This window comes from Triplophysa rosa, linkage group LG10 (genome assembly GCF_024868665.1).
Source record: "Triplophysa rosa linkage group LG10, Trosa_1v2, whole genome shotgun sequence".
Taxonomy (NCBI): Eukaryota; Metazoa; Chordata; class Actinopteri; order Cypriniformes; family Nemacheilidae; genus Triplophysa; species Triplophysa rosa.
The window spans coordinates 6,007,029-6,031,429 of NC_079899.1; the positions used below are offsets into that span (position 1 = coordinate 6,007,029).

A 24,401-nucleotide genomic window follows, 5' to 3' on the forward strand; every position below is an offset into this window, starting at 1 on the left:
TACTTTAAACGATGACGTTTGAAAAGATGAAGTTTGTCGTGATCTCGTGCTGCACGTTTGACTGACAATCAAAATGGCATATCATGTTACAGCGCGCATGCTCCAACCACCAAATCAACATGTGTGCTTGTAAACTTGCATGTGCACATCCAGTCAACAGTTTAAATTAAGTTGGTCAGACAATTTTTTAACCAACTTATTTATTTTTATAGTTTTATTGTTCAGTTTTACTAATAGATAATAGTTTTTACAACTTTTTGCAAGTTGGATTTTTTACAGTGAATCTTGTGTGAGTAAAACATTTTTTGTACTATGCGTCACTATTGCTTTGTTAAGCCCTATTCGCACGGGATTAGTATTACCTGGGGACCTCTAGTCATTTGTAATAATTGCAGAGGTTGTCTGTGATTCATGTAGCTCAGTGGTAAGAGCATGGCGTTAACAACGCCAAGGTCGTGGGTTCGATCTCAGGGGATTGCACATACTTAGAAACAAATGTATAGGATAATGCAATGTAAGTCGCTTTGAATAAAAGTGTCTGCCAAGTGCATAAATGTAAATGTAATCCTGTGCGAATCGGAAATGTCTGTAATTTGTAAAGAAAAAATTCCCCCACAATTTACCTACCCTATTTTGATGAACACCGAGGTCCTGTGATAATATTAGTCCTGTGCGAATCGGCATCTCTGTGATTTGGGATTTTTCAAGGTTTTATCCACCATTTGCGAATAATGGAGGCTGTTTTGAAGTGTTTTGATGTTATTTCGGGTGCTGGGTCATATCCATAAGTTACCTGCCAACACTGTAGTTTTGTCCGGGAGTCTCCCATTTGTTTATTTATCATGGAAACTCTAGTAACATTTGAGACCCGCGATCGTGGTGATCTTCTGTCCGCGATCACGGGTCTCAAATGCTGACAGGTACGGTCATATATTATTATACACCATACAACTATAGGCTATACAAACTATACGCAAAGCCTTTCCATCACATCCGGGAAATAAGTCAGTAAATTTGAGTAAAATCACAGGCTTCACATGAAATACAGATGTGGGGAGGGAATTTCTAAATCACACGAGGTCCCCAGATAATACTAATCCTGTGCGAATAGGGCTAATGTGTAACCTAACGTTACGTGTCTAACCAAATTCACAGAAGGCTCCAACTAAGTTTACTACGCAAACTGCTATCCAATCATATCAGTGGGCGTTTACTTCCAAGTCTTGAATGTGGCACGCCCATTAAAACCGAGCGTTTGTCGAGCCGGCCTCAAAACCCGGGTAGAAAATAGCTTATTACTTATCGATTGTGATGTTTTTGAATGTAAAGTTGTAAAGAATGTAAAGACTGAATGTTGCGAACGTCATAAGTAGACCTCATACAACAGTATAAAACAATAAACAAGGCCAGTTCAGGACACCTTTTAGGGCTCGACATTTACGCTTGTCCGCTTGTCCATGACAAGAGAATGTTTTGTATGGGCAAGTGAGAGAGAATTTTACTTGCCCGACCGGACAAGTCACTTGAAAAAAAACAACAACAACAGTACGACATACATGTAGAATAATTAGAATATGTGCATTAGACAGAGCTGAGTGTTTGTGTGAAGTGCGTTTGTCGTGGTTGTGCTTGTTTGTGTGTGATATTATTCAATAGCGCACACCGAGTCCATGTACGTTAACTAGATGCGGACGCGGAATCCTGTTATTTAAATGTCATCTGGCTGTTCTGCGTGTCTGACTGAATTATGTGCACAGTTTAACATACAACACGAGTGGTTGAGGATTTAGCCGTGTCTGCACTGTATGAGGACGTGAACACATGAACTTGATCTCCAGAGTTGCTCCGAGCGTTTTACTGTTTGAGTGAAGCTATCTGCAAAAACTCAAGCGACTTCCCGAAGACTCGTCAAAATAAAAGTCCCGTTAAACTGAACACTGCCAGTGTAGTGTAGTGTACTATAGTATTTGCTATTGAAAATTGTAGTGCCCTTGTAGTAAATTGATTGTTACAGTATAGTATCTAAGAATTTTACTGCAGTTTACGATAGTAAATACTATAGTATACTACAGTAATTTATGTGGACAAATATACCACTATTGTATAGTAAAAAATGAAAAACACAGTACTTAGAAAAAGAAAAATTAAAACAAATTTAGGTAAACTAAAAAGCGCTTTGGTTCCGATGGACACGCGTATCCAGTTTGTATTAGGAAAGACTTAGGAAGGTGTACCTCTCAGAAAACGTAGACAAATGAAGATCATTTTAGATGTTTAATTATGACTTGGAGCATTGGGATCGCGAGACGAGGGCAATGTATTTTTTTTTTATGAAAATCTCAAATTCGACCAAAATCCATATTTTTCACTTTTTCCTGTAGCTCAAAATTATTGTCACGTGATAAGCTGCTGCTCCATAGGTGTCATGTGGTGCACTTAAAAAACTTGAGCAGGCCAAAAGCCTAAAGAAAATTACAATACAATCCACCCCCAAAATCCACCCCCGTTGTATGGCTGACACCTTTCCCACCTCTTCCGAGTTTGCAGGTCTGTTATAGGCACCTTCTCCAGACCTTTAAATTACCTTTAAAAATGTTTTTTTGCATCACTGTCCAGAGTGACCTGTGTTTTCTCAGCACTTTTATTCCTCTGGTCCTGTTTACCTCTATGTCTCACACTCACCAGGAATTCTTCTTTGAACATCAGTTTCACTCTGAAATGCCCAAACTATAAGGATTCCTATGCGTTTTGGAAAATTATGGATTTTTATTTGATTGTTTTCCAGGTCTGGATTAGTGAAAAAAAAGAAAATTGAGTATGGAGAAAATTATGAGTTTCCAGACTATTGCTTTCTAAAATATAAAATAAAGAATTTTTGATAATAAATGTGTTTATTAAGGTCTGGGGATGAACTGCATCCTGCTCGCTGCTCCCTGTCATGCTTGATTTTCAGTTTTAATTTATTCAACAAACAATGGCCTTTGGCTGTAGAAGCAACAAGGTCAAGTTATGTAACTGGTTAGTGTAAATTGGCGTAACCCGTATTTTTCATAAAAAATATAACTATATACAAGAAAATTCATGTGTAATAAAAGAGAAGCATATAGTTTAGTGTATTTATATAGTTTTTAGCCATTTTTACATGTTTGTCCGAGATTATTTAGAAAACAAAGGTGTTTTCAGCATATGTCCCAATAAATGTTGCAAAAACGCATTAAAATTTATATTTTTAGATAACTTAAAATCTATTTTCGTGTGATATTTTCAAATAAATAATTATTTTTTGTTTACATTCCATCTAGGTGGATAAAAAGTTAATATTTCTCATTCGTTGGCAGTTAACACCATTTGACTTTTCAGGTACCTCCAGTCTTTACTTTTAAAAAAAAATGTGCAAATGTTATTTGTAATTAAACAAAATTAACATAAATACACTAATTACATTTTTAAATATTCAAAATATTATATTATCGTTTGTTTTAGATTAAGCAATGTGTATACACAATTTAAGGTTCAAAAACGCTGTATTTTACACATACCGTGCATGTTTGTATCTCCTCTTTGCCCCGCCTCTCTGAAACACGCAGATTTTTTACAAAGCTCATCGCTCTGAAAAGCGAGGTGTGCTGTGATTGGCCAGTTAACCAGTGCATAGTGATTGGTGGAATACTGCAAGCGTGTGACGGAAATGTAACGCATCTTACCATATTGCACTGACAGGTATGCCCACCTTACTTGCGTATACATTTGGGAGGTCTTAGTCAAATCATACCACGAACTGACGTAGATTTGTGGGGGTGTGGTTACACGAGGCATTTCAGGTAGGTCTGGGTGAGCATTCGCTTTTAGATAGAATGCATCTTTTGTTTCCGACACTTTCATTTTAGCAATTGTACGTGTCTAATACATGCATGGGCAACTTATATCACACGAAAGACACATAAAAACACTTATTCGCACCATATGAAAAGCCCTTTAAAAGTTTTGTGATTTTCTCATCTTGCCAACCCCTTTTTGTCACTGACCCACATATCGAATGTTTCAATGGCAACAACATAAACAAATGTTACTGTGGCCCAACCTTAACTCCCAGTAGACTTCAGTAAAGAATCAATCACAAAAGAGTCCCTGTAGAATAAAAATAAAATTAAATACATTAGCTAGCAAGTTAAATCTATGTCTAGCCAGTATTATTTTGGGTTACTAGTTGAAGAAAAGACCATTTACTTGGCTAAACCTAAATGCAACAAAATCACACTACTAGAACGAATTAATAAGTCGTTGAGACAAGCACAACAACCTGAGCCCAACTTCAGTCTACTCATCACCTTAAAGGTATAGTTCACCCAAAAATGAAGATTTTGTCATCAGTGACTCACCCTCATTTAATTTCATACCTGTATAAATTACTTTATTCTGATTAGGGATGTTAATGACTAATCAATGATTGATTAATTGTCGATAACAGTTTACTCTAAATAACTTAACGATGATCAAGTTTAAGGTCATGCACGTACACGTGCGTACGGCTCATGCGCAAAACACATACCTAGCAGACTCATTAAAAAACGCAAAGGCTATCCACTTATTACATTACTTGGATACCGACACACCTTTGTTTTGCACTTTGTTTATACAAAATAAGCGCCATAGATGCAAAACGTCATTGCCAAATATATTTTCTTTCTAAGGTCTGGTGTTACCGGTAACAACAAGTTTATTAGTTGCCATCCCTATATCCCTATAGTGTACAGGACCATCAGGGTTTTGAGGTTTGCATTGATCGCCTGTGGACAAGTTATTTTATTCTAAATGGTTTAGAACAGTGGTTCTCTAACTTTTCAGATCAAGTACCAAAATAAAATAAAATTAAATTAGCTGTTCCAAGTACCACCAAATGACTGCCATAGAAAATCACACGAATAAACACTAAAATTAATAGTAGAGCTGTGAATCTTTACTTGCATCATGATTAGATACACCTCGTCCTCCAATTCTAAAATGTTATTAATAATACAAACACTTTTATTTACCAGCTGTTTTCAAACTAAAGAACATGTTTTTTTTCCATGTTTTTCAAGTTAGTCAGCAGTTATAGTGGACACAAAACACTTTTCTGTAGTGCACTGTAAACAGGGCTCTGTAAATGACTTTTATGGGGGATTTATTAACTTTGTGTGGACTTGCAGAAAGACTACAAACCTATATCAAAGACAGAAAACTGGGCTTGCTGTATACTCTCATGCTTAAACCGAACATCTACATAACTACCATGCAGTCCTCACCTCAGCACGTACTTCATATTTTTCAAGACCCTTCATTCTCTTGTGAATAAGCTCACCAACCCTCTAAAACATAACATTTCATCTTCTGAACATCTGGTGAATGGTTTTCTTCTTTAGTTCTTTTCAGGTAAATTAAAATCAGTCACTGCTTGTATTGCTCTAGATACTCCTCAAACCTGCACCGCTTACACTGATTTAGGGTCTGATCACCAAGAGCACAATTTCTCTGATTTCGATCATGTTGCTCCTGCTATTGTAAGTGATCTAATTATGAAATCTAACACAAAATCTTGTCAGCTTGACCCTGCACCAACTGCTCTACTTAAGACATGTGTTTCAGATATATCCCCATACCATAACCAATCTAAGTATCTGCTGTTAAATGCCACCGATAAATAGTAATTAATTAATTTGAAAATTAATTTGCATTTAACCCATCCAGAGCGTAGTGAACACACGCACAGCAAGTCTTGAACACACGTACACCCGGAGCAGTGGGCAGCTATCACTGCAGCGCCCGGGGAGCAAGTAGGGGTAAGGTGCCTTTCTCAAGGGCACCTCAGTCGTTACTAGAGATGGCAAAAGTACACACATCCTTTACTTAAGTAGAAGTACAGATACCCATGTTTAAAAGTACTCAAGTAAAAGTTGAAGTACTGACTAAACTTGTTTACTCAAGTAAAAGTATAAAGTATGGGCTCTAAAATGTACTTGAGTAAAAAGTAGCCAATACTACTACCTGTTTTAGAGTCACGCTCGTACCTCACAACTGAACTACCATTATGTAGAACACAAGCATAAAAAAGACTGATGGAATAAATCTATTTGCCACTACCTAGGTAGTGGAAAAAAACACAAATTTATAATACAATTATGATGTAAGATAAGAGCGTAAAGGACAAGCGTATTGATAATAATTGTGACAGAATTCCCTTTGTCTCAAGTTCTCAACCATAATTTTAGCTATTCTTTGTGTTGCCTTCCGCCTTGGTCCGTGGCAGCTTCTTAGACTACTAGCCTATGTCTGTGATGCGTAATAGCCAGGAAATGACTGTTTGGTACTGTGATTGTCAAAACATTTTATAACAGAATTTCACTGCTTTCAATTTTAGATTAACTGTCCCTTTAAATTTTAAGCACAGACCAGTCAAGGACATATCATTATACAAAGGTTGTAGACACTTGGGAGATCTTGTCAAAAAGAGAAAACTAAGAAATACAGAGATAATTAATTAGGCAAGTCAATTTACTTGGTAACATTACTGTTTTTCTCGATTGGTTAAACACATTTCTTGAAATTATGCCTCGCTTTAAAATATTAAATGTTTAACCTCTTACATTGTACGTTACACTCGTTCAACATTAAAACTTATGTCAGTGTTGCTAGATTAGGTGGATGATTTCCTGCCCAAAGGCTCACTAAAACCTACTCACTTCAACAAAAACCAGCCCAAAATTTTAACTGCCAAAATAATGTGATAGTATTTTATTGCAATGTCAATCAACGTTGATAAGGATCGTTTTTTATTTCCTTATAATTATAATCATGACAAGATGAAAAAATATAATAAAAATCAGGAAAATAGATCAAACAGATCAAACAAGGCAAATGCATTAAGAAAATGAGAAAATAAGACTAATAGGATATGTCCAGAAACCACTTCAAAGCGGCAATCAGGAAATTAGCGCATTTTTGTGCAAAAGTGCCCACTATAATTAGTTCATCGGAAAGCAACGCAATGAGCAGGTATTTTTCACTCGTTCATGAACTTAATGCGCACACCACGATAGCAAAAAATATGCAATTCATACATACTAATGAACAACAGCAACAATAATGCTCTTACCTTAACGAGCTGCCTTAACTTCTGACAGAACTACAGTACATCTTTCGTGAAGTTATATTTGTAGAACATGCAAAATTTAGCAAAACTGTTTTAAATTCAGTAGCTGTCAAGGACGAGTATGCCAGACTAAAGTCTGTAAAGTTGAAAAGATTTGCTGATGCTGGACAGAAGTAGTATAATCCCATTTACAGTTTGACTTTATTAAATTGTTTAACTGTGCTCTGATTTCAATTACAGTTAATGTTATATTTACAAAGAATCTTCGAGTCGTCTCACCACATGTGTAATTCACATTGTGAGATTTGAGTCATCCTCCCACTTACTACTGTGCAATTTATATTTAGGCTACTTTGGCATTGCGGCCGCTTCAATAGCTAAATTACATATTTAAAATCTGGTCCTTTCGCGCTAAAAAACCCTACCATTCACGAGTCACCACATGATGCAGAATATCACGCTCGAGATCTGAGAACGGTTACTCCGTCTTCTTTGATTTGATTGGTCACTGCTTTGCTCTGTAAACAGTAACTCCCGCCTTCTTACATTTGATTGGCTAGTGGCCACCTCACACAGCGCTTCGGCTTTTAGGCAGACCTATCATTAGGTTGAAAAAGTCACGCAATGACAAGAAATAATATTGATTGTGCATCAAATACAGATTAAAACTAAAGTAACGAGCCTGGTTTGAAAATGTAAGAAGTAGAAAGTACAGGTATTTGCGTAAAAATGTAAGAAGTGAAAGTAAAAAGTCGTCAGAAAAATAAATAGTGGAGTAAAGTACTGATACCAGAAAAATCTACTTAAGTACAGTAACGAAGTATTTGTACTTCATTACTTCCCATCTCTGGTCGTTACCCGCCGGCCCTGGGAATCGAAGCGGCAACCTTCTGGTCACGAGTTCGACTCTCTAACCATTAGGCCATGACTGCCCCTAACATGATTTAACGTGAAACGTAGCACGAGGGCTGCTTTATTGAAATTTTGTAGGTGGTGCTATAGAGCCATTTTGCCACACTTCATTCTGAAACCCATATAAGATGTACATTTTCGCCACCTCTGACATGTATGCAAACTTTCATGACTTTTCAAGCATGTTTAGGCTCTCAAAATGTGATTCATTTTGAAGATGAATGCAAATGGAGCAATTCCTCACATCATAGGTGCTAGGGCCATAATTAACAACATCCCTTTATCTAAATTTCCCTATAACTAAAAGAAATATAGAATCTTATGAATAAATTATTTAGAGCTAAGTTAATATGCCTCAACCCGATCATTTTTAACAGTAACTTAGTGCTAAAAGGACACTGAAATTGTTATGTTCAATGCAGTTGTTTTGATAGAAGGAAAAAATATACATTTCTGGTTTCAACATTTTTTTTTCTTCCGACATTCCTCGTTAAAAGAAAATGTGTACATTAAATTAACAGATTTTATCAACAGATTTACCAATCTCTGTAAAATAAAATGATCATGCTGCCATATTTGTCATGTCATTTTTACTCCCCCTAATAAATTGTAGTTTTTACCTCCCTCTACAAATTAATGGATTACTCAATTACTATTCGTCGGTGGGATTCAAATTTTTGTTTTTCAGCACTACTGATGTTGGTCATGCTTCTGTAAAAATAAAAATAAATAAAAAATTTGAGCCAGAGACCTCTGGTTGAGTTGACACAGAATGACCCACCCCTAGTTCTGATGAACACAGAGAAAGATGTTTGGAAGAATGCAATTTTCAGTTGACTACCATAGTAGGAAAAATTAAATGGTAGTCAAAGGTGCCCCAGAACTGTTTTCTTTGCTTAATTCTTCAAAATATCTCATTCTGTGTTCAGCAGAACAAAAAAAAATCTACTCTGGTAGTGGATGATGTCCCAGAACTGAAAATTGCTACATTCTTTTTATACAGGAACGACCTGAGAGTGAGTAAATGACCACGTTTACATGGATGTCAGTAATCAAATTATTTATTCTGAGTAAACTAATATTACGATTAAGGTGTTTACATGAGTTGCTTTAAGAATATACCTTTCATGTTCCCGTTTTACATGTTACACTACATAGTTCGATTAATGGCATATCATTACGTCCCTAAGCGACACTGTTCAACGTTCCCTCCATAATTCCATGTATCAACAAACAGTTCGTCTTCGCCATGGTACCACATACAGTTTTTGGTGTTTCATTTATTTTCTAGAATTTTTGGCATCTTTCTTGTTTCCCGTTCGGACCAAAAATGTGCTTTCTTGCTTGAAGCCATGTTGTTTGCCGTAAAACGAAACTGCTGTCCACTGCCATGCGTGTGTGTGTAACCTGTCACAAAGTGCCGCGAAAGTTCCTACGCGCCGGTAATAGTGCGATTAAGGTGTGTACATGTCTATACCGCACTTCGATAATGCGACTAAAATAGGAGTGCTCCATCCGTCTTAATTCGATTTGTGTTTACTACGATTATGAGTTTAGACGGATTAAGATAATCAAAAAGCTCTGTTTACATGGTGCATTCTTAATCAGAGTATTGTCTTAATCGTGTTAATATCGGATTATTGTTGTCCATGTAAATGTGGTCTATGATGACAGAATTTTCATTTTTGGGGGAACTGTCCCTTTAACTTTAACTGCTTTTGTAGTCGGCGCAATATTACTAACCACTAGATAGACTTATAAACAAACACAGACCGGAAGTTAAGGCGCATAACAGTCACAATACGCGTATGTCCGATAAAACCATCTATACAACCAAGGTCATCCCAGGTAAAAGCACATACTGAACTTGGGAAGTTCTTGACCTTGGAAAATAATTTTCTCTTCTGTAAACAGTGCAGTTACACACACAAAAGTGTGTGTAGGTGTGTTTGATAATCATAGCTTTTGCTTTATGATTATCAAACAATATTATTATTCAATATTTTGCTCAATATTGTTGTGATGTCAATTGCACTGACACCACAAATCAGGGTGTATTCATAAACCATATTTTCCGCATTTAATAAAAGGCATTAAATAATTGCACATCTTGTTTAAAATGTAATTGTGAAAATAAACAACATGTGTAATTTAGTTTGACCTCTTCAGCTAACTGAACATTTTCTGAAAGTTCTTTCACGCAAAAAGAAAGTAATTTTAAAAAGACTTTCACAAGCCCTGCTTCATAGTAAAATGTCTTTGGTTTAGTTCAGTTTTGTTACAAGCATCATATTTTTATGAGGAGAACATTATGGACCTCATCAGCCAAGTCCTTTTGAACACATGACAAAATAAATTTAGTGTGATCTTAAACTTGGCACTCTATAGACACTTCAATAGGGAAACTGAACACTTGCCCAGTCTTTAATTAGACCTAGCGCAGATTAATTTAATAGTTTTTCTGTTTTTATTTTCAGCTCATTATTTTGTTATTGGGGTTGACTGACTTATTGGGCCAGCGGCACAAAAAATTATGTTAAGGCTTAAGTACCTATATTAGAATTACCCCAAATAATTATCTCTGTATTTCAGATGACAGCTCTTCCTGGTTAGAAACATGGATTTAAAAAAGATGGATTAAGTGTTAAAAATAAACTTTCACCATCACATTTTTTCCTTATTTTATTATTGAAAATCTACATTCCATGAATTCAATAAAGACAATTAATCTAACCAATCCAGAATGTCCTCTAAGATTTATTTGCAAATTGCCATTGTTTAATGCGCTCACCCACAGATTTCTTGTGACAGTTTTTTGAGTAGATCATGCAGAACACCGCTATCAGAGGAACTTTCTTCCTGCATGTGTGCTCATGTGTGTGGGTGGTTGCTCGGAGGGTTCGTAGGATTGGGTGTGTCTCCCGGGCGTTATTGAACCTGGAGGCATCACGCCCACTGTACATCAACCTAGCGCTGACAGATCAACATACAGTAACTCACACTTAACTTTAAAAGTGCTCCTATTGGGGCCATAAAGTATTGTGGAAAACAACTATCCTATGCAGAAATTATTTTTTTACTGTTACTATGTTACTATTACTATTGCTGATAGTTAGATGTAAACAAAATTCCGAACCTGTTTTCAATCATGCAGATTTTGTACTATTCATTATTTTTTATTGTTTTCTTTGGTTTAAAAATATTTTATGAAATTAAAACTTGTTTTGCAGTGAGTTAGGTTGCCAGTAAAAATACATATACAGTATTTTAAACACCAATTTAAAAAATAAGTCTTTCCACTGTTTAAACTTATGATCAATAATGTGTGTAATGGTGTTAGTAATGTTACTGTCTGAGGTGTGTTGAAAGATTGCTTTGTGCTCTCTCTGAGTTTGAAATGGTTTCCAGGCAGACACGAGTCGAAGTGACTCAGAAAGAGTGTAAATATTGCATCACTGTACCTTTTGTTTGTAGGCCTTCTGTTTTATTGCCCGTATCTACCATTTCGCAACCAACGGCTGTCTCTTTTGTGTTGTCTGGGGAGCACAAAGTGACATGCAACTCTGTGGTCCAAACATAGTTCATCTGACACAGCACATTTCTATCATTGGCTTCTTTTGTCTTTCATTCTTTTTCATAAACTCCTTGGGCTGTTCATACCCTCGTCCTAAATCACCTACCTAAACAATATCCATCTTGTTTTCCGTCACCCACACTTTGCGGGAATTCCGTTGTTGCTGGTAACCACAGACTGCCCAGGACGATGAAGTCATTGATATAAGGCTCCTGCCTCTACTCCAGCTTCCTCTACAGGCAAAAAATGGCAAGTCGGTCTTTCTTCAACACAATGGGATATTTATTTTTGCTTATATTGATCTACAGAGAGACATGTGGCTGGGCAGACCGAGGTTAGCCTCTTCACTACTGTGAAGGGGCCTTTATTTTCTGTAGAAAGTATTATTACTAAACCGTTTTATGTTCAGTGCTTTGGTTCTTTATCAATGTGGCATGCAAATAGCTCTGACCATTGACCCTTGAGATCTCAAAACAGATAGTTCTAAATGTAGGATAATAACGGATAGAAGTGGCTAATGGACATGTGAGCAACAGCGGCTATATCATCACCAGCTGGCCTTTACAGTTTCTGGCACGGGTTCAGCCATTAAATGCCTCAGATGTTTTCTTGGGTCATTTCTATTCAGTTTTTATGAAAGGTAGTTAAATAAGTGGTTGCACTTTACACAACCACCATGCAACTCAAAATGACGGCATTCACAGTTACTCCAAAACATTGACGGCACAGTGACGAAAAAGAGAGAATATCGCTCTCTTGTAGTCTTCGGCTGTCTTGTTGTCTTCTGATGTGTTGTCTTCTGATCACAGCTACAGTGTATGGAGAATGTCTTTCATATCTTTGAATAATTGGCATTGTAACAGAATTACAGTATGTCTAATCCTTGTATCTTATCAGGGACTCGGGGTCAAAGTGCCGTATGTTGTAGCTCAGCGCAGCCCACCAAACATGGCCAAAGCTATCTTCTGCTCTCTTTAGGAAGTTAATGGAGTACCCAAAGTGATTTATCCTAAGCTATATCATAGAAGATATACATTTTATCTATTCATTGAGTAATGGTAATCTAAGAAATGTCTCACACGCACATGTGTTACTCCCTACAAAGAGGAGTGACACTAAGCAATGAGGTCATCTAATGTTTAAAGTAAGACTTACTGTAAGACAGTCTCCAGAAAACCACTCCTCTTATGTGGAAACATTCACTTTCCCATGACCCCTTTCTCATGATCCTGTAAAGAATTTAAAATTCAATGTAAGATTGTAACAGTTATTAAGGTATTTTAGGTCAGTTTTAAATGAATTAGACAAGCCTAATGACTCCATTAAAGATTTTATGAAATCTGGCCTAAAAATTGCGGATTTAACCTTATTTTTTTTTAGTAAGTCAACATAAAAAGTCTGTTATACTTTCACAATATTACATATTTCTTGTTAAAACACGTTCACTTGCATTCTTGCATTCCATTTGTTTCCACTCTGCAATTTTACTCTGGACAAACTTAAAAAATAAATATTCTAATTTGTTACAGCTATTTTTAGTTTCTCTCAAATTGTATTCTTTGGCTCAGACCTTTACTTTTAATTTAAAATTAATCAAAAATTGACCTTGAAACAAAGTAAAAATATGATTTCATTTCAAAATAAACAATTATTTGTTAAACACAAGTATGTTTTTTACTTTTTACTCTCAAAACTGTAATTTTTAAACTCTAATTTTGCCTAATGATGAGTTGCAACCAATTGTGATGTTACATGGTCACGTGACTTGAAAAACCGTTTAATCCAAAACATTACTTCAATGATACTGTTTCATTTATTTTGTCCGAGGGGAGTGTAATTTGATTTTTAAAAACAATGATTTTCAGTTAGACCAGGTTTTTCGTGTACGTACCAACTAAATAGTACAGTCAGTAGTTCTCAAACTGTGGTACGCGCACCACTAGTGGTACTTGAAGATACCCCTGGTGGTACGTGACTCTATATATTAATTTACATTTCGTGTTTTAAATACAACTTTAAATGTTTAATACATGATAGATAAACACGGAATACATCCCTATGTGCAATTTTAATAGGCCTATAGTTGTATGAATGATTGTTTTTTTATCATTGGTCGATGTAACTCAGGCGCATGACAGGCAGGGAGCTCAAACACAGAGACAGGCGCTTGCGAGTATCTCACTCTCTCTCTTCCGATGTATTTGTGTAAATTAAGTTTCTTATGTATTTCTGAACCTGAACCGCTGTTTAAAGCTGTTGTAAATGCTGTAAAGCACTAATTCAACACGCGTCTGCATCTGGGGTTAAATCAATGAAGCGCAAGTTGCGATTTAGTTTTGACGCACCACTTTAGAGTAAAGTGTGAGTCTGTTTGTTATATCAGACTTTGGTTATATACAGCTGTTCTCTTGGTGTTTAAGTATACGTATATTTTATTTATTTATCTTCTGTGTTAAATATTCTTTCCACATTGATGTCTTTAACATTGGTTTGTAGTCTTTCTACAAGTCCCCACAAAGTTAATAAATCCCCCATATAAGTAATTTACAGAGCCCTGTTTACAGTGCACTACAGAAAAATGTTTTGTGTTCACTATTGCTGCTGACTAACTTGAAAAACATGGAAAAAACATGTTCTTTAGTTTGAAAACAGCTGGTAAATAAAAAAGTGTTTGTATCAAAAAAATGTTTCTCACGCACCTTCTCTGGATCTGTTCCACATTTGTGGAATGATCTGCCCGCTGCTACAAGATCAGCAGATTCTGTAGCCATCTGTAAGAATCGGCTGAAACACATCTCTTCCGTCAGCACCTGACCGATTAGTTCTGACTTAAATCTCTTTTCTACTCTTTCTATCCTTAAAAAAAAACAACTTACCCTTGTATACTCTGGTAGGCTATATGAGACCAGTTTTACTGCGCTTATGCTTTTTGTTGTTCTTATGTTGTGCCAATTGCTTCCATTGTTTAACTCATTTGTAAGTCACTTTGGATAAAAGCGTCTGTGTTAGGTTTTAGTTCCCCACACGAATAAATATATCCAATTGTATGCAAGGCCATGGAGAGAAGGGGCCGACATTCTTTGTCTGTTAGGTTATAAACAGACCCTAGACATACCTGCTTGCAGATACCTTGTCATACCTTATTTGGTCATAAGATGAAACGTAAACATATTTTGCTTGCAGCTGTTCTTGTGTTCTTTTTCTGTACCAAATATAAAGGGCTGCCTGTGGGGAAATAAACGAGTAAGAAAGCTAACGCTAATATACCCCTGTGTTGGTCTCTTACACCCAGAGCTCTGCTGAGAATATTCTCTCACAACATCCAACCCATTTATGAATTTGGTCTGATTATTTGAGGAAATATAGAGTTCAAAGGGAACCTAGAGGAACATAGAGTTCGAAAGGAACTGTGATCCAAACACAGAAAGAAACCTAGAGTTTAAAAGGAACTTAGAGTTTTAACAGTCTGCTAAATTACTAAATGTAAATGTATTAGATTAGAATTGGAGGACAAGGTATAAAGATAATGATTCACAGCTCTACTATTAATTTGAGTGTTTGTTTATATGATTTTCTGTGGCGGTTCTTTGGTGGTACAATAAAACAAATAATTTTATCAAAGGTAGTACTTGATCTGAAAAGTTTGAGAACCACTGAAATAGTAGATTTACAAATATATATATACTGTACATATGTATGTCCTTATTTATAAATTAAAGGTTCTTTTCAGAGGTATTGACTGGGAATGTGTTTTAAATTAAAAAGTACATAATCAATTCGTTATAAATCAGCCTTTTTAGAAGAAAGTAGAAAAAGGACACACAATGAACAGGTGAATAGGATTGGGCATGAACTGGATTGTAACTCACTTAGTTGTCTGAAATGCTATGCCATGGCTTACCAGTTCATAAAAGCTTTTAGATAACTTTTCATTTAAAACCTGTTAAAATTGTTTGTGAGTGTTGTATTTATCTTGGAATAGATTGTTTTTTCCTAATGCCCGGTCACAACTGAGGACCTCTTTCTCTGTCAGCAGTCCTTTTCTTTCATCTTCAAGAAGGCATTTTGATTTGATCCAATAAATGTAACATGTTCAGCTATATACTATTGCTTGTGTTGTTAATAAGTTGCGTAATATATGCCTCAATGGATAGAAGACTTTCTCTGTCCCCTCTCTTTTCTTTTGTGACTCAGTCGGGCTCGTTAATTCTAAATTAGTCACAGGAGCAATGACATTCAAGATGAAATTGCATGGGCATCAGTTTTAAAAATCTAAGGCAGCATGTGACAAATTTATCTTAACCCAGGCTGTTTGTTTGTGCCTTGAAATGACATGAATAATTATTTGTTTGTCTTGTTTTTAAATCTTGACAAAAATGAGTATTCTTTAAACGAGATGCTCATGGTTTTATTAACATGCTTGCAAACATTTTTATTCCACTTTTTTCATTTAGTGTCACAACAATTTTATTTCACCTCATGTACATCTCACACACCACGGAACAATTGGGCCTCGGAGACAAAGCTGGCTGTTGGGTAGAATTAGGCCAGGAAAAAGAATGGTGGAACGCTTCTTGAAAAGGTGGCAATTTGGTTTTTGCCCCTTCACTCTGAATTTGCATACCTGTGCACTGCTCTAGTCAGGGAAGCTCATGCAAATTGGGATCACCTATGCAAATGAGGTCAGCCTGTAGGAGGAAAGGCAAGTAAACCGTGTTGGCATGCAAGCCTTTTCCCGCTCACGCAGCCCGCAAAGACATAGCGATGCAAACTCTGCGACAGGCATACACCCACTCAACTCATTTCCTTCTCTTATAGCAGTGTTCACAATAGGAGAGACTGTAAATATCCTGCACTTGCTTGCTGTTTAAAAGAGAAATGTAGCTTTTTTTATCAAAACATTGTTCACTACATGCACAAAAAATATGGCACAGACACAAGTTGTCTAAAAACTGGGAGAACAGTGTTTCTTATTTCTCAGTGGCTTTAATTTCACATCATTTTGGCATCTGAGCCTGATCAGAAGATGAAAGCATTCTCACATGATGTCCTGTAGTGTACTCCATACATATTAGGACATCCTCAGACCTCAGTGTCGGTACTCATATATTGGATAAAACGGCATCACACCTCAGTCTCTAAAAGGCATCAGTTCTCAGTTAAACAGCGTTGGTGCTAAGATCTTGCTCAATCAGGCATCGGTCAAAACGGCCTCAGACAGATTGGCATCAGGCGAAACGGCCTCAGACTAAAATCCATTAGGCGAAACAACCTCAGATGATAAGGCATCAAACGATTCTACATGTGACTCCGCCCCTCGTGTGATGTCACGGTCGCAAACAGTTCTTTTTCAGAATTCTGAATTTGACTAACTTTTAAATAATCAATAAATAGGTTTGCCTTTTATGTTTTTTTTTATATTCTGTTTCATGTATATTTAAATATGGGCTGAAAAGGGATAGATGCTTTTTTCACCATCAGCTGTGTTTGATTTTTTATAATGAAATGCTGACATTTTTCCTTATTCTCTACCCTGACAGCACTTGGTGTCGTGGGATGCTGGCAAACCAGAGTGTCTTCTACTGCTAGTAAAAGAGATGCTGCAGCAGTACCATCAATACCAGTGTCAGCGTCTACGCGACAGCTCCCGCCTTCTTTTTGAGTATGACAGCCTGCTGGAGGACCCCAACTATGGTCGCAGCATGGAGATCTACACCGGACGCAAGAACAGCTGGGTACCTGTGCTGCATTACTTAATTTTTTCTTTGGGGAGATTTCTGATAATTTAGGTCAAATTGCTATGTCCAACATCAGCCAAAGCGCTCCCGCTGTACTAAAGAATATTTATCGTAAAATAATCATTTCTGGAAAAAAATGACATGTGCTTTCAGCCAAAAGCAATAAGAAAGTCTGCAACATGCATTTCAGGATGTTAAAGGGACTCGGAATAAACTAAACAAAATAAAGATCAAAGACAAAGTTCTAGCCTAACGTACTGCGCTTGCTGTAACTATATAACGTCTGGATAGCGCCATTGGTTTCTGAAACGTTTAGGCAATGGGTGAAACTGTGATTATGACCATAAAGATCAAATTTTACCTCCGATAAAATTCTGGCAGTGTTGATGAGATGCAGTCCTTCAGCGCGGCTCATATGACAGTCAGCTATGAGGTAAAACTCAAGTTTTCTTGTGTGTGTCTGTTTCAGGAAGTCTTTATTGTTGTACAGTATGACAAGTAAGATTTCACAGTGACAGTTTCTATTGCGCTTTAGTGAAGGGATATACAGCGTGCACAACGGCATTTGCAGTATAGCACAGCGTAACCATTTCTGAGGTGAAGCTTAGGTAATTAACTAAAGAATAATGACACTGACATTAAGCCTGACAACATATCACCTGACTGCAGATATAGATTTAGGACAGTGCGTTTTTCTCGGGCTCTCTACTCAAACTGCCTCTGTCAATGATTTTCACGCATGTCTTTCAAACTAAAAGTCTCGTATCAGAAAAACATTTACTATTACAGTTTTTGGTGTTGATGTTGTTTCTATGTCACTCTGGGTACGTTCATACAGTCACTTTTTAGGATTGACAACCGTATTTACTTACGGGCGTGAGTCTCAAAATGTCCTGTTCACACACTGGTTTAAAGTTGCAGCTTGTATACTGTCTGTTTGAACGAGAAACCGAACTCAAGCCTGTACGCGACGCTTGTAACCATAGTGACGAATGTACACATGAAAGATGGTGCATACTACAGACATTATCGCAATGGATTTAGTGCTATATATCAAAACTAGGCGCGATTTTATTCGCAAAGAAGTAATAAACAGACACGGACGGCGGCTGAGACTATTTTTTTTTACTTTAAACCCTTTTGTTTTTAAACACAGCACTAATGTCAGAGCGCACAATGTGGGTTGCTCCCAGGTCCGTGTAACGCTTTGCAGTTCTTTTTTCAAATTTCACCATCAAAATTAATCAAATGAAAATTGGGTTCAAACTTTCATTTTCAATTTTCATGGGTACTTCACAAATGGATAATTGTCTCTCAGTTTCATTTTAAATTATACGTGTTTGGGTAATTGCTTCAGAATTTCTGATTTTCGAACAAACACAAAAATTACTTGTTTTTCTAATTTTACATTTATGTGCTTGCTCTTGCAGCTGGATCGTACCATTATCGCCGGTGGTAGGGGTTTACAGTGCGTACTACTGTTTATATCAGATCACCATTACCTTTGCACGTTAACCACATTGTCTGGACAATGAGAGAGTGGAGTGCGCTTGATTCATATGAAAGTGTGATCCGTCGGTTGGTAGAATGTCCATCTAGAAAACATGTCGCTTTCACGGTTAATGTGTAATTATTATGAGACGTTATATTATCCCTTTATAACAAGAAAATATATCATTTAAATGCCATATTATCCCAGGGACGTCATTTCCACTGGGGACAGGGGGGACATGTCCCCCTCACTTTTCAAAATCCCGTTCGTGTCACAGAGAAGAGTCTGCCTGTGTCGATGCGCGCGTCGTGTGCACTAAAAAAACATCACTGAAAGATTGTTTTCAATCACGTGGTTTTGATTTGAATTGAATCGTCGTTGTTTCGGTAGGCTATGTTAAAGCTGTTTCCTTATAATGGACTTCTGTGGGGAAGAAACGCGCAACGCGTGATTTATTACTTTTTTTGTTTAATAAGGACTCGTTCTTTTAACAGCAGTGTGTTTATGACAAGGCTTGACAGAAACGTGGGCTTCCCTGGTCGTTGTTTGGGTACGTTAAACCTCGTTAAGCATTTTAGAAAGTCATCCTCGTCTCCTTTCGACCGCAGATTCAGGTTTACAAGCCCAGTTTTCCTCCGTTTCTCAGTCAATACTCGCATTTCGCCCTTCATGAACATCCACTTTTGCTACACAATAAAAACACATTTTGGTTTAATCAATTTAAACAATCAAAAACAACGCAAAACATAGGTATTTTGAATTTGTGATAGGATTCAAATAAAAAACGTTTCCCCCCATTTTGTCCCCCCTCCACTTCTCAAACCAAAGTTACACCCTTGTATTATCCCATCAAAACGAGAACATATATTGTTTTAACGACATATGATCTCGTTATTATGACATAATTGAGTGGAAAAATAAAATGTATGTGGCAGCAATACGCCACCCTACGTAATAACTCGGGCTGCGACTGATACAAGTTATCCATCACTTCTACTTTTTGTGCGTGCACTCACTGCACTTGCTGCCCGGCCGTTCCCAATGACATACAGATCCGCAGCATTGCCATCTACTGACTAAAACCAAAACGGCAACCGATGTCGAATAGATTAATGATTACAGACCAGACAGTAGTGTTAGTAAAAATATATTTAATACATGTGTAATACATAAGGGAGATAAATATGATTAGATAAACCGTAGGCCTTTAATAACGCGACAGCGCTGTGGGTCCGTGGGCGGCTGTAGACTACACCCCTACCACCGGCGATAATGGTACGATCCAGCTGCAAGCGCAAGCACATAAATGTAAAATTAGAAAAACAAGTAATTTTTGTGTTTGTTCGAAAATCAGATATTCTGAAGCAATTACCCAAACACGTATAATTACAAATGAAACTGAGAGACAATTATCCATCTGTGATGTACTCGTGAAAATTGAAAATGAAAGTTTGAAACCAATTTTCATTTGATTAATTTTGATGGTGAAAATTGAAAAAAGAACTGCAAAGCGTTACACGGACCGCTCCCAGACCGCAAAACTGGTGGGAGCAACTCCGGTGGAGTAGAGTGACTGGATTGAAAATGTATGCATGACGCACAATTTCTGTCTTTGTCTCTGTGAATTGCTAGAGCCTCACATTGCAAAATGCAACACCCAGATGCGACGAACAATATGTGCGCAGAAAATAGTCGCAATCGCCCTCTGGCACCATTGCGCACCTGTTCGGCATTGGAAGATCAACAGTCCACAACATTGCTAAAGAGTTCTGCACTGATTCACTTACTACAACCAGTCATTAACGGCGTGAAACTTATGCACGCGAATACGTCACATGACGTGACAGACAAGTGGTGCGTTCCAAACGGGATATATCGCCCTCCGAAGGGCCCTTCCGAAAAGGTGACACCATACAAAACGTCACTCCAAATAAATAGAAAATTATGTTGTTTTATCGCTCCTTTTGCTAAGTGAATTTTAAACGGAAAAAAATTAAAAAACTGAAGTTGAATGTTGAGATTTGCACTCGTGGACAAAACTCACAAATCTGTCTTCTGCATTTGAAGTTGCAGAAAAAATAGTCACAAATGTGTAAACTGGCATTTACAAAATACATTAGCAGATACAAGTGCATAGCACATATTTACACGTTTTCCTAGATTCAGATTTGAATTGCAACCACAAATAGGCATCTACAACCTCTCAAATCTGTCACTGCAGTTTCAAATCTTCCCGCCTTGACTTTTGCTACTACTTTCACGATAAACCCGTTGCAAAACTAACTTGTGCACTTGAAAGCTCAGAGGCGAGAGAAAGAACGGCATTTGATGACGTCACGCGGCTGAGCCACACCGCCCCCTAATGGCGGGAAAAATCACAATGAAAGGATCTAGCAAATAATAGTTTATATAATGTTTAAATAACTAAAGCGAAACCATCAGACTTATTTATACTATCATGTATAATTATTCCATGACTTATACTATCTTGTATAGATATCATTTCGTAATGTATTTTAATGATATCATTCTGTATACTATCGATAATATGTTGTGTACTATGGTTTGTTTTAAAATATAATGACAGGCTGACTACATTTTCCGTTATGTATACTATAATGTTCATTGATATACTATATAAAAATGTACATTTACACAGTTCAACATTATGATTCTATAGCCTAACCCTTGAGAATTAGTATTGCTTTAGTTATAATGTTACCAATATTATATTAATATTTAAAAAAACACGTTCCTGGTAGTATAATATAAATGTAAATTAAATTCAGTGAGCAATGTATTATTGACCATTATTGCACTTTTAAGCTATTTCTACTTTTTTATATTTTTTTGTTATTTTCAATAAAGGGAAAATGAACAGAAATTGTATGCAGGACTGTGCAATGCCATTATATACAGTATTGGGGTTGTGGGTTTACCTTGAAGTTTCTTTTCTCATGGAAGGTTTGGATTTTTAACAGATGAGCTTAAACATATTTAATCAATATTTAGTGTACAATTATTTTCTCATGTGATAATTACTAGCCGCAGGATAATGCATCCAGTCGGTTGTTATCGCAGAATAAACCCCTTCAGTGTTATACAAGAACTGATTCTGATCATTCTGATATAGGAGCCTTACACAATGACAGGCTGACTGTACACTTTCTGTTTTTAATTTTGATCATTATCGTCAGTGAACTTGCTTCAGCTAAGTTAGGTTGTTAATTAGGTTGCTAATTTATACATCACCCTTATCAGATTCAAGATCTTTATTGTCATACAGTATGTACCTGTAAAAAAATTATATTTTGCAGATGGGGTAGAAAAGCAATAAATATATAATAAAGGACAAACATAGAACAAAGATATACTGCAGTAAATATAAAAGAGAATAAAATAGAAAAGTTAATTTATAGTAAAAAAAGTGGCCGTAAGTAGTATTTTTGTTAAGGAAAATGTATTTATTGATTTAGAGTTTCATCTTAAATTAAATACTGTATTAGTTATTTATATTGTGTTTTTTCCTGCCATTAGGGGGCGGTGTGGCTCTGAGCTTTCAAGTGCACAAGTTAGTTTTGCAACGTGTTTATCGCGAAAGTAGTAGCAAAAGTCAAGGCGGGAAGATTTGAAACTGCAGTGACAGGTTTGAGAGGTTGTAGATGCCTATTTGTGGTTGCAATTCAAATCTGAATCTAGGAAAACATATAAATATGTGCTATGCATTTGTATCTGCCGATGTATTTTCGTAAATGCCAGTTTACACGTTTGTGACTATTTTTCTGCAACTTCAAATGCAGAAGACAGATTTGTGAGTTTTGTCCACGAGTGCAAATCTCAACATTCAACTTCAGTTTTTTATTTGACAAGTTTTGACATTGGGGCTGTGAGTGTACATTTTAGTGTACAGGTACAAATACTTACTTTACAAGTTCACAAATTAAAATCTACATGCTCTCAAGTTTTGCTACTGAAATACCTTCATAGGAGTAGGGCATAGGGATGATCACTTCGGAATGGAACGCTGGGCTAGTTGTCCAGTACGATGTGTCCAGTACGACTGCGTGTGAACACAACCGTATTAAGAACTCAAATACAGGACTGACAACCGAATTCTGGTGCTGTATGAACGTAGCCTCTGTGACCCAATCATAATAGTCTTGCGATCCACCAGTTGAGAAACAGTGTTCTAGAACACTCCAGGGTCACAGTTAGAAGATAATCCCTTGTAGTGTGAACCAACAACATAAGTAAGTACAGAGCATAGGTTTGTTCTTGCTGTTATTCACTGCAGTGTAGACCTGAATGTGAATGTCACAGGCCTTATGCACAGGTTGGTGGGTAAAAAGTATATTGCGCAACCAGTTAAAAACAAGCACACACCCTGCAGAAGTGTCGGTAATATTGTTGCATTTGTGGGAGAGTTCAGTGTGTTGGGCTGAAGGCATGATTGTCTTGCTTCACAAGTTACAATCTTTAAAGGATGTGGTGAGGATAACTGTGGTCTGTGGGATAACAGACTGCGATTAGGAAACATCTGTGCAGTCCTCACTTGATGATGCGAGTTAAACAGTGAATTATAGTCACTGTAGTAAGCAAAGATGCCACTTCCCCTTATTTTTAATAGGTATCTTACCTTTAAATTAGCAGTTGATAAGTAGGCTGTGGGTTTTTTAGTGGCCAGTGTTTATCTATAGAGCATGGTGGCTGGTGAGCGATAATGTCAATACAGAGGTCATAAGTTTACCTACACCTTGCAGAATCATATTTAAATAAAGGAGGAAAAAAACTAATTGCTTTTTGTTTTTTAGTGTTGCACTGATGAAGCTGTTTGACGTAACAGATACACATAATACACAGTCGATAATACACAATAATAACAATCAGAAGTTCAAAAGTGGAACCCTGGAATTATAAGGTTCTATCTGCATTCTGAGCAGTTTTGAGATATTAAGCTTCAAAGTTTTTGGATTCCATATAGCAAAAATGATATGGGGAACAATTCTCAATCATGAAAAAGACAGACCCTAAATGTATTCTAAATTTCCAATATAAAAATCCTCTCAAATTTGTAAATGAATATTTTTGGAATAGGACAAATCCAGATAATACCTCCTTATTCTCCTTCTGCTTGGAATTACAAGGTTCTCTTATCAAGCAACACAAACAGTTTATTTATAAATGGTTTTAAAAAATAAAATTGTTGTTGTAAATGTATTGACAAGTTAAATTCAATTGTTTCTATGACGTTTATTTTATGTTTTTATAATTTATTTTATATTTTACGAGTTATTTTATCATTTTCGAGTTAAGCATAAAAGGCAGTGCTAAATATTTTGTCTAGTGCAGAAATACTGAAATAGCTTATTTAGGGCAGTACTAAAAAAGTGAAATTTTTATTTTCTGTTTTTATTATTTACATTTTGCATGTTCTGGAAGACATAAACGTATGCCCTCAACTGTACAGTATGTACAATATGTATGATATTGTATGTAATATATACTATATATATATTAATATATACTATATATATATATATATGCTACTATAGTATA

The 24,401-nt window shown here is 36.5% G+C and overlaps 1 protein-coding gene across 3 annotated transcripts in view; it reads left to right on the forward strand.

The window, feature by feature from the left end:
* Window positions 1–24,401, forward strand: part of LOC130560500 (BRISC and BRCA1-A complex member 2) — a 161,506-nt gene that overhangs the window by 92,100 nt on the left and 45,005 nt on the right. For all 3 annotated transcript variants that reach the window (XM_057344320.1, XM_057344319.1, XM_057344321.1), the window contains exon 5: window positions 17,156–17,350. In XM_057344320.1, coding sequence (XP_057200303.1) covers window positions 17,156–17,350 — 195 coding nt within the window. The remainder of the gene's footprint in view (window positions 1–17,155; window positions 17,351–24,401) is intronic.